The sequence below is a fragment of the Chinchilla lanigera genome, unplaced genomic scaffold (genome assembly GCF_000276665.1).
Source record: "Chinchilla lanigera isolate Chin_1 unplaced genomic scaffold, ChiLan1.0 scaffold00082, whole genome shotgun sequence".
NCBI lineage: Eukaryota > Metazoa > Chordata > Mammalia > Rodentia > Chinchillidae > Chinchilla > Chinchilla lanigera.
The window spans coordinates 421,993-434,003 of NW_004955483.1; the positions used below are offsets into that span (position 1 = coordinate 421,993).

General features: G+C 40.7%; 1 protein-coding gene across 8 annotated transcripts in view; it reads right to left on the reverse strand.

Moving 5' to 3' along the window:
- LOC102013416 (butyrophilin subfamily 2 member A2) overlaps positions 1-12,011 on the reverse strand; it is an 84,565-nt gene that overhangs the window by 8,198 nt on the left and 64,356 nt on the right. For 2 of the 8 annotated variants that reach the window (XM_005403285.2, XM_013503777.1), the window contains 2 exons: positions 1,458-2,078; positions 770-1,117 (listed from right to left, as the gene is read on the reverse strand). In XM_005403285.2, the coding sequence (XP_005403342.1) occupies positions 770-1,117; positions 1,458-1,545 (436 nt within the window). In that variant the 5' untranslated portion in view covers positions 1,546-2,078. Of the gene's footprint in view, positions 1-145; positions 280-769; positions 1,118-1,457; positions 2,438-12,011 lie in introns of those variants that run through there. The other 6 variants (XM_013503774.1, XM_013503779.1, XM_013503776.1 and 3 more) reach the window with 6 other exon arrangements.

Consider the following 12,011-nt stretch of genomic DNA (forward strand, 5'->3'; position numbering starts at 1 on the left):
CAGGCAATTAATGAAGGCCCAGGAGAAAGTCACAATGTCCCCAAACCTCATCTCTCACTGGTCTGATGGCCTGAAATGTCCCCATGAGTTCAGCTTCTTACAGTTCTCAAACATTTCTTTTAAAGCATAATAATCGTATACTGACCCCAGGGAGTGAAGTCTTTTCTTAAATCTACTGTTAATATATTCCTAGAAATCCCATTTTCATTGCTACTTCTGTTCTGAAACTCGCCAAATTGTTCCCGGCAAAATTTTCACTTGGTTTCTCTGTTGAACCATCAAGCTCACGGCACAAGTTTTCTCTGCTTATTGAAATGATCTAGTTGCATGTCAGCCATCGTCACTACAATCAGTATTTGGAGAAAAGGAAAACAACAATTAATATTGATAAATGAGGTATCTATACATTGTAGTCCTCTGGGCAGTCCTTTTCTCCTCTAGGTGTTCTAGTGCAGTTACTGATGTGGCTTCTCTCCCTCTCAAAAGTGGCTGGTTTCAGTAATAAAGTAGGCCCAGGAATTATCTCCAGGAATTACTTGTTCCCCCTGCTGAAGGCCATAGCTAAGTTCTGTGTACTTCTCAAGAAACAGTGCCATAGCTTAGCAGAGCAAACTTCCTCATGGAGCCCCTGGGCAAGAGGAAGCCACTTTCCTTGCGTAGAGGTACTGCAACAAAAATTGGCTGGTTTACAATTGCCCAGGGTTAGGATATAAACTTTCCCCAGAAGTCACACTGGGAAGAGGCAACAGAGCAAAACGAAGTAACCTACCTGCCACCCTGACAAGTATGATGGCCTCGTCATAGGACCTGCCCTCCTGGAAGTAACAGCAGTACTTGCCATTCTCGTGTGCTGTGACATTGTGAATAACCACCGCCACCTTCCCCTGGCCGATGTCTTTGCTCACAAATGTGGTTCTTCCTTGGTACTCCTCCATCTGCTCCTCTCTCCTCTCTCTCCTGCCCTTATACACAAGCACTGCAGAGGAGAACTGAGATCGAAACCACCGCACCTCCATGTCTTCAGCATTTTTCTCAGGTGACAGGTAGCAGGGTAACGTGATGTTTTCTCCCACCATGGCCAAGATTGGACCAGCAGGCCCCACGACAGTAAACTGAGCTGTTCAACAAAAGGAGAATCAAACAGGGACTCGAGCCATAAAATATCTAAGAGGGCAGTAACTGGACACTCCAGAGGACTGACAAATTCTGCCCAAGCAACGGAGGCTTCTTGGACTGAGGTTTCTGAGGACTAGGAGCCTTAGCTGTGGACAGCACTTGGGAAGCCTTTCCTGTGGAGGCTGCTAATATTCCATGGACAGAATCTCAGCACCCTCTGTGCTCTCACAGCTTCTCCTCCACTCCCCCATCCAGCCCAGGGCCTGCATGGAGGATAAACTTGAACTGTCTCATCCAGTGCTTTCTGAGGAGGGGACAGAACAAATGGCTTACAGACCTACCTGAGACCAGCACAAGCAGGCTGAGGAGAGGGAGAAGGAGGGAGGTTGCCTGGTTGAATTGCAGAGACGCGGGGACCTCCATAAGCATCCAGCACGGAGTCACCAGGGTGGCAGGAATCAAGCCTGCGGGGGAGAGTGGTACAAGTCAGCCAAGTAGACTGGGTCTCTGTGTTTGCATCATGGTCGAGATTTCTCATGACCACGTTGATCTCATGAACATGTCAACTCTGTCTTGGGCAGACTCCTTCATCCCAAGGATCAGGCACCTACTCTGATGGAAGGATGAGTGAATGTGCCCCTACAGAAAGCCACAGGCCAGCAACAGGCGGGTGAGTCTCTGTCCGCCTCAGTTCACCCCCTTCAGAGTCCGGTTTCTCAGCTGTCACTGGATACTGTGCATACCTGCCCTCCTATCCAGCCAGACCCAGGTTGCTCCACTCAGGTAAGGCCAGGAATGAGGCGCCTCCCCTGTCCAGGAACCCCACTTTTTTTTCCACACCCACCACCCACACTGGTCTTGTGGCACATCCCTTCCTTTTCTTACCTTCTGCAGTTTCCTACCTCTCACTTCTTCTCTGACCCTCAGATGAAGATTTTACAACTGCTGCTCTTCTCTCTCACCTGCCCAAGGACACAGCACCAGAACCTATTTGCTTCAAAAGACGTAAGAGAGCTTCCCTTAGCCTGTAATCAGTTGCACTGTACAGAAATTCAAATCCTCGGCCTCACACCCAGTCCATTCCTCCTCCACCAAGTCCCAAGATTCTCCACGAGTGATTCTGAGCCCAGGACTGGCTGGATGCAGATCAGCAGCCAATGGTGTCTCCAGCCTGCCCATCACTAGTTACTGGGTAGGTTACACAGAAACAGTTCAAAGGGGGAAAACAGCACAGTTTCCATGAACCTATAAATCATTTCCTAACTTTCAATTTTCTTCTTATTCAGAACCAAGGTACTAGCTGGGTGCAGTGGTGCATTTGGGAGGCTGAAGCAGGAGGATCGCTGTAAGTTTGAGACCTGCCAGCCTGGGCTATAAAGTGAGCTGAAGGCCAGTGTGAACTGTACAGCAAGACCCTGTCTCAAAAAGAAAAACAAAAACAAAAACAAAATAACAAAAAAAAACCAAACAGAAGCAAGGTACCTTACTGTTGGGGTGGGGTAAACAGGTATCTGGGATTGAGAACTGGAGTATAAGAATAGAAGAAGATTTACAGTATTTTTGAGGAAAAAAGCAGATGCCAGAAACAAGCTGCCTTGGAGAGAGGGTAAGGGGTGTGGAAAAAGATGGATATCCATGCATCCTTGTCCCTTTATATATCCAGATTAAGATTAAGAGGCCGTTCCTTCAGGTGGACACTTAGAACTTGTCACAAGCTAACTGGTTTCCTGGGCTGTCTTGGGATGGGTCCTAGATGCACTTTCATTTCGGTGGTCCTTGTTTTACCTCTTCCTGTCCTTTTGTCCTTGTCTGCCTGTATTTTATTTTTAACTTTTATCTTGAAGCAAGATCTTTATATCACACTGGCTGGACTTAAAGTACTGATCCTCCTCCATAAACATTATGAGTAGTTGGAAATACTTGTACTTGTCATCTTACCCAGCATGTTTTCTCAAATTACTACTATGTCATTAAGATTTAATTTTTGTAACCACGCAATACAATGAAAGAACACTATGCAATTTCTTTCTACATTTTCAAATTTTAAGTATCATTATGATAGTCTATAAATGATGAGAGATTAAATCATGGACATCAAAAGAAATTTTTCCTGACAATTGCATGTACTTTAAAATCAACTTTCTGTAAATCCAGCCGGACAGTTGTAAATCCTCATGTGAAAGGCTGCAATTTCCATAGTTCTATTTTGGAACTGTATTTGTGAGGAAAAAAGCAGATGCCAGAAACAAGCTGCCTTGGAGAGAGGATAAGGGGTCCAAACGTCAAAGTAAAACTTATGATACTTTTTACAAGACTTTAAAAACTGTTGAAAGCGAAGCATGGTGGCACATGTCTGTAATTGCAGGACTTAAAGAGGCTGAGGCAGCAGGGTCACTTGTTCAAGCTCAGCTTGGGCAATATAGAAAGACCTTATAAAATAGAGAGCTGCACACATAGACAGACGGATCAACAGACAGAGCTAGAGACATAGCTCAGTAGTAAAGAACTTCTCAAAATAAAACATATGAGAAGATGGGCTGGGGATTTAACTCAGCAGCACAGTGCCTGCCTGGCAAGCATGAGGTCGTGAGTTCGATTCCCGGTACCAGAAGGAAAAAAAAAATGAGAAGGAAGCACCAAAACAAATTTAGATATAGAAGGAACGCTGGGATCATCAGACCATAGAATTAAAGGAGGCCAATAAGAATAATGTGCTAAGTGTCTAGCAGGCATAATGACAAATATGCACAGTTAGGCAACTGCAAGCAGAGATAATAACATCCTAAGTATCAAAAGGAAATACAAGAAAAAAACCACACTTCAAAAGAAATGAAGGGCCACGTGTGGTGGTACACGCCAGTAATCCCAGCATTCAGGAGGCAGATGCAGGAGAACTGTGAGTTTGAGGCCAGCCTCCTACCTAGTGAGGTAAAGGCCAGAACTGCATAGGGAGACCCTGTCTCAAAAAAAAAAAAAAAAAAGTGAAGAGGATTTTAAGGACTCATGACATCAGTGCAATGTGTGAAGAAACAAGCATTGATTGTCTTAGTCACTTTCTTGTTGCTGAGACACAATACCTGAAACAACTGGGAGGAGAGGTTTAATTTGACTCATGATTTGTAGATGTTTCAGTCTAGAGTTAGCTCTAGGACAGAAGTAGCATGGTGGAAGTCCTGCTAGTTTGGAAAATTGCTCAACTCATGGAGATCAGGAAAGCATACAGGGAAATGAAGGAAACATGAATAGTAGTCACACTACCGCTGACCTGTAGCATTTTTTTAGTAGTGTAAAAGTTTATTTGAGGCCAGGCATAGTGGCATATGCCTGTAATCCCAGCACTCGGGAGGCTGAGGCAGGAGGATCGTTGCGAATTCGAGATCAGCCTGGGCTACAAAGTGAGCTCAAGGCCAGCCTGAACTGCATAGCGAGACCCTGTCTCAAAAAGGCAAAAACAAACAAGTTTATTTGAAAAGTGTGGGGTAAACAGGCATGGGAGAAACAAGCCCTGCAGATTGAATTTGGACTGAACAAAGAAAAAGGGTGAAAGCAAAAATAAAAGCACACATCATGCTGAGACGCGGCACGGCTACCATGCAAACTCACGCACGATAAGCTGACCTGCGTCTTCCAACCAGCATTTACCTCACAAAGCCTAGCCAGCTGAAGTGGTCTCACTCACCTCTCATAAACCCTACATTTGAGCTCATGAAGTACTAACCCCCAAAAGACTCGTGTAAATCTCTTTCAGCAAAATGAATTTAGTCCATCTTTATGAGTTGCCAAAGGCTTAACAGGATCTTTTTGTTGAAAAGACAACAACCAAAGTCCCCTCTGAGACTCAAAGTAAACTCTTTGATATTAGCCCCTGTAAAGCTAAACAAGAAAGTTAAACACTGTTGATATTTAATGGCATAGTGTAAATATTCCCATTTTTAAAAAAGGAATAATATAGGGATAGAAACAAATGGGAAGAAAGTAAGACTGAAAGACCCAGGGCAAACACTAAAGCCTATAGCTTCACATCCAGCACCGAGGGCAAGTTCTTATGAGATGGGGACTTCAAAGGGCTTTGGCAGAGCTGCTACTGAAATATTGTGGATAATTTAGCCCTTGTGCTTTCTCCTCTTTCTTGGGCCAGGTTTGCTCACTCCTTGTGCCTCTCTTCACACAGTCTATATTTCTGGCCTCTTCAAATTTTTGAGGTCTCCACTGTACTTTCAAGTTCACACTCACAGCGTTACACACTGCCCTCACAGGCACACTACCAGGCCTCCCAGGCCTTCTTCCTCAATCTCAGTGGAACTTTCCATGTCTACCAACTCTTGCATCCTGCATACTCATAAAACCAGGACCCCATGGAGGATGCCAACATACACCACTGGCTCCAACAGTACCCATGCCCTTTTGCATCATGGTTGCACAGGCCTCCAATTGCCTGGATGGCTGAATGGAGCAGCCTGAATCACAGGGAATTCAATTTCCTTGCAGCCTTTCCAGTAGAGTAGCTTGGGCCTCTCGTCTCAGACCAAAGTTTTTCACTTTTGCAGGCAGCATAGTGGGATATTGCTATTTCCTCTGATGTCCTCAGGATGTTTCTACTGTCATGTTGTAAAATACATGGCTTACTTTTTTAGTTTTATTTTGTTTTGAGGCAGTGTCTTGCTATGGAGTTCAGGTGGGCCTTGAACTCACTACGAGTCCAGAATGGCATTGAATTTGTAGCAATTCTCCTGCGTTAGCCTTCTGAAATGCTGGGAGTACAGATGTAGACCACCATTCCTGGTTGTGGCTGCTTGTTAACACGAATATTTTCAGCACCCAAGCTCTCCTTTGCCAAAGGTTTATAACCCTAACTTTTTAGGAGCTTCTTTCTTGGGGAAAATGAAAACATTAAAAATTACTCAGGTATGCAATTTCCCTTTGATTCTCCCTGTAGAGCTGGCTAACGCTCCCCAACAACACCCAAGGCACAGCCTAGACATTGTACAGCTGTGAAATTTCCTTCACCAGATTAATTAGTTCACCACCATTAATCTCAGTATTTAACAAAGTCCGAGGACATGAGCAAACTGTATGTAAAATTTCTATCAGAATAGGGCCAGGGATATAGCTCAGCAGCACAGCACTTGCCTGGCAAGCATGAGGTCCTGAGTTTGACTCCCAGTACCAAAGAAAAAATTTCTACTAAAATGTAATACATATGGCCTAAAATACAACTGCCAGTGCAGTTCTAGTTTCCAATAGAACGCTCCAGAGCCTGGTCTTTACTGGCTGCATTATTGTCAACATTCTGGTCTTCTGAGCTTTGACCAGACTCCATTCAAGCTGAGTTTACAGCAGTGCTTCTCTAGCCTATATCCCCAAACCTTTCCAAACTCTGCCTACAAACCAGTTCCAAAGGCTTTTGAACACATACTCAGTCAGTACCACAGATTACCCCACTATTTTGGTAGAAAATTTGTCTTAGTCACATTCTCATCAATGAGACACAATACCCAGTACTCACAATTTAAAAGGGAAAGGTTTATTTTGACTCACAGTTTGTAAAGGCTTCAGGCCCTGACCCAGGTGGAAGGGCCTCCCGTGGAAAAAAGCTGCCCAACTCATAGCAGCCAGGAAGCAGAAAGCAGGGGGGAATGGGGAAGAGAGATACTCTCCACCGAAAAGCATAGTCATTGCCATCACCTTGACACCAATTCTGATTGGAAAGAATTTTGTGGTCTTTTTTCCTATGTGTCACAGTCTTAACTGTGGGCATCAACATGAATCTGGAGATAGCATTGTGCGTTTGGAAAATGACTCTTTTCTTAAAATATAAAAAAAGATGATTTATGTGAAGGTGGGAGAAAGGAAAGGTGTGGGGAGGGAGACAAAGAGAGAGAGAGAGAGAGAGAGACACACACACACACACACACAGAGCATTCAAAAGTGAAATACTCCAGGAAAGAGATACTTTTGCTTTCCCTCAGTTTGTGTTTCATGAAATCTTCAGAATATGAAGATATCAAGGCATTTGTAAGATGAGGCCATGTAATATGTAGCATAATTTTAGTTTGTCAATGAAGACTTTTCCCTTCCCTGTAGTCTCCACTCCTGTCATCTTTTCTACAGCTCCAAAACATTCATTCACTCTACAATCCTCACTGAGCCAGGAGCTTAGAGGGCTTTCAGTGAGAGGCTCAATTCAGTTCATAACATCTACAACTGCATTATATTTTTGGGTTTTGATGACTATACTGATTTCCATACTTGCTGCACTAACTTACTTTTCCATCAATAACATAGAAGGGTTTTTTTCCCACATCCTCACCGGCCTTTGATATTATCTTATTACTTGTTAATCCATACTGGAGTAAGATGGAATCCCAGTGTTGCTTTCATTTGCATTTCTCTCATTGCCAGAGTATAGAATTTTCTTCATATATTTACTGGCCATTTTCTGCTTCTTCTGGGAATGGTCTATTCATTTTAATTGCCCATTTTTTATTTTTTTTTTTTATTTTAGGAGGTCTAGTTTTTTTGAATTTTTATGTATTCTAGACATTAGTCCTCTCAGGTTCAGCAGGCAAAATTTTTCCCCATTCTGTAGGTTGTCTATTCAGTTATTGATTCCTTCGCTATGCAAAAGCTTTTAAATGCGATATGATTCCATTTGTTGGTACTGGATGTTATGTTTGGTACAGTTGGGGATCTGCTCAGTTCTTTTCTGTGCCTATATCTTCAATACTTTTACCTATTTTATGTTTCAAAGGATTAATGATTTGTTTTGGAATTTGGATCTTAGGTCCATTTTGTATTTAATATAGTACATCATGAGAGATATGGGTCCACATTCTGTCTTCTGCAGGTGGATAGCTGTGTTTCCCAGAACAATTTGTTAGAGAGGCTATACTTACACCAGCATATGTGTTTGGTACTTTTGTCAGTGACATAGCTGAATGTGCCTCGAGTTGTTTCTCCATTACCTATTGTGATCCCTTGATCCACATGTCTGTTTTTGTGCCAGTACCATACTGTTTTCGTCACTGTGACTTTGTAATATAACTTGAAGTCAGGGATTGCGATGGCTCTTGTTTTGTTCTGATTGTCCACAATTACTTTTGCTATTCTTGTTCTGATTCCGTATGAGGTACAGGGTTGTATTCTGTAGTTGTGAGCAATGCTTCTTTATATGTTGATTAGAATTTTGCTAAAGCTGTATATTCATTTTGGATGTATGGCCATTTTGACAATATTTGTTCTGCCTACCCAGGATCACTGGAAATATTTGCATTTACAAACTTCCTGTTCAGAACACTGTACTGTGGTATTCATAGTAGAGATTTTCACTTCATTGTTTAGGATAACTACTAAATATTAATTTTTCTTCAGGCTATTCTAAGTTGTATTATTTTCTTAATTTTTGTTGGTGAGTTCATCATTGGTATACAAGAATTCTATTGTTGTTTGTTTTGATTCTTTACAATACTATACTACTAATTTGTTTGTTATAATGGTGAATACATTATGTCAATTTGAGAAGTCTAGAAGCTTAACTAAGTAACTCAGCAGTTCTACATCCTTGTGTGTAGAGGACATGCCCTTACACCCTAGGATGTTGTTCACTGTGTCAACTTGAGAAGTTTAGAAGTTTAACTGAGTGACTCAGCAGGGGTCCAGGGTACTCATTCTGTAAACATCCTGAGCTTATGCAAGAGGAGGGAATGGAGATGGTGTGAGTGCTACACTCACCAGGGGTGGGTAGCTTAAATACAGTACAAGGGAGGAAAAGAGGCTTGCTCTCCCCTTTCGCTCTGGCTGCCTTTGCTGTCCTCTGCCACCTTGAACTGTTGCCCCTGTGCCATGCCACGCTGCCTTGGAGTCAGCTGATTATGGACTGAAACCTCCACAAACTGTGAGCTAACTAAAACTTTCCTTCCTTAAATTTGTGTGTCGGGTATTTTGTCTCAGCAATGAGAGAAAAATAACTAAGTTATTTATAAGTCTTTCTACAGATTTTTTCTTGGGGGGGTGTTCTATGTAAAAAATCATGTTCTCTGGAAGTAGTGATAATTTTACTTTTTCCTTTTCTATGTTGTATTTTTTTCTCTCTTCCCTGATTGCTGTGACTAAAGATTCAAAGAATATATTAAATGCCAGGGTTGGTGGCACATTCACATAATCCCAGCACTCTGGAGGCTGAGCCAGAAGAATCCCTGTGTTTGAGGCTAGCCTGGGGTTCAAAGTGACTTTAAGGCCAGCCTGGACTACATAGCAAGACATGGTCTCAAAAAGCAAACAAATAAAAAAATTGCATAGTAAAGAGTTGTATTAGTTGACATCCTTCTCATCCTCCTATTTTTTGAGGAAAAGCTTTCAGCATTTTCCCACTTAATGTAATTTTGCTAGTAGTTTTTTCTCAAATGGCTTTTATTGGACTGACATAAGTCCTTCCATCCTTTAGTCACTCTGTTTTTCTGATATGGACATTTGCAGTCATAAACCATTCACCTTGCCCTGTGTGTTGACGTCATTTGATGTTTTGGCACAATTAGCTTCAATGGCTCTTTCTAAGGTGTACAATAGCATTAACCATATACAGCGCTTCTGAGTTTTGTGTTGGCCACATGGGGAGAACGCAGTCAAATGTGTATACCTAAATCATCACTATGAGGTTTGTGGGTTGGTGAATACCTGGGTTCTCTGTGCTTGACTTTGTCAGATGAAATGAAGAAGCTGGAAGGACAGAAGCGATGGTAAAATGCAATAGTAAAAGTTATGTAATCATGTAAGTAGTGAACAAAACATAACACAAAGATGAAGAATAAACTAAGCCCATGGTTGAATTTTTCTTCAGTAATACACAAAGCTTTTGCCCAAGTGTATTAAAGCACTGAGTTACTGTCTTGGTTACTTTTCTCTCATTGCTGAAAATACCTGACACCCAAAATTAAGGAAGGAAACGTCTATTTAGCTCACAGTTTGTGGAGGTTTCAGTCAATAATCAGCTGTCTCTAAAGCAGGGTGGTATGGCACAGGGCAACAGTCCAAGGCTGCAGAAGACAGCAAAAGCAACAAGAGCAAAAAGTGGGGAGAATAAGCCTCTTTTCCTCCCTTATATTGTCAGCAGGCTATCCTGCCCCCCAGGGTGGGTGTAGCACTCACACCATCTCCATGCCCTCCTCTTGCACAGGATGAGGATGTTTACAAAGTAAGGACCCTGGCTCCCTGCTGAGTCCCTTAATTAAACTTCTTAAGCTTCTCAAGTTGACCCAGTATCATCCATTACAGTTACACAAGCAAGCTTTTCATCTTCTTTTGAGACAAATCCCACTAATTTGCCCAGGATAGCTTCAATCTTGCAATCCAATTTCAACTCTGCTTCAAGAGTGTGTGGCATTTCAGACATGAACCACTAAGATTTTTTTGATGCTAAGACGGTGGCAAATAAATGTGCTCAGGATAAAATATCTTACACATACTGCTATTCGTGCTGTTTCTGTCTGGAATAACAATATGTGTAATGTAAATTCCTTATGATGTTAAGTATTAAAATAAGCTACAGTAAAATTATTCACATGTTCAAGGGTGTAACAATTAATACTGTTCAATTTAGTACATTTCATGAATTATATGAGACATTTAATATTTCATTATAAAATAGATATAATTTTGACATTGCTCCCCGATGGCTAATTACTACCAAAATATATGGCAATGTGAGTAAAATAAGAAAACAGTATGTGGTAAAAACATGTAAAGTTGTATACATGTGAGTGTAATGACTCTGATATCAAATGACAAAAAGGTACAATTATGTACTGTGTATAATGTGTAATTATATTGGGAAATACCTGGAAATCTCTTTTAAACATGGAAAACATTTGCTAATCTATAGGTTGCTAAAAAAACAGCTGAACTCCATCTAAAACATGTATAAAAAGTTAAAATATATTTTATAATTATAAAAGATTTCAATTTCAAGCTTCTTACAGAAAAATGGAGTACATGCCTAAACAATTTAAATAGAAGGTAGTGGAAAAATCAGAAAAATTAAGAAAAAATTCAGTTTGGGGGTCATATTACTCCACAGTTGCTAAAAACAAAACCAAAGAAAACAAAAACAACTATAAAACTACTAGCCTCCCAGCATACAATATATATTAATTTGCCTGTAGATCTATTGTGGTATTAAGTAAATAACATGACCTAATTTGACTAAAAGCCAATAGTAAATTCACACTATTACTTGCAATAACATACAACTGTTAGCAAAACATGTATTCTTAAAAATCAATTTACAAATATATAATCCAGAGATCTACTTTAACAGCGAGTTTACTACAATTAGGATTTAGTAATCCTATTTGTAATAGTTACTTACTTGTATATATTTACATATGAGGAATGTTCAAATGATTTTGAAACTCTGAATTATAACTGAAAACTTTATATATCCACAGGGATCTCATTTGGAGTTTGTGCACAGTTTCTGAGGGTTATGGGCATCACAAAATGTTATCTGAAATTATCCACCTACAGTTTTCTTTAGTATGAGTTTCTTTATCTATTTCAACATGTATGGAAAAACTGAATTGTCTGCCACATTAATTATATACATATGGCTTTGCTCCCATGTGAGTTCTTTCATATATTTGAAGGTACTGAGAAAAATAAAACCTTTGTCACATTGCTCACATATGTTCAGATTCTAGTCACTATTTATTTTTTCATTTATGTAGTAATATCTCTGTGTATTGAGAGATTCTTTATGTTGCTTATGAACAGTTTCTCTCCACTGCCTTTTAATGATAGTATAAATTGCTTTATATATTCACAGTTTATGGTGTTAATAATATCACTTAGTTATTGTGGGCTGATCAGGTCTGCAATCTCCTGAATGAGTGTATGGTGAA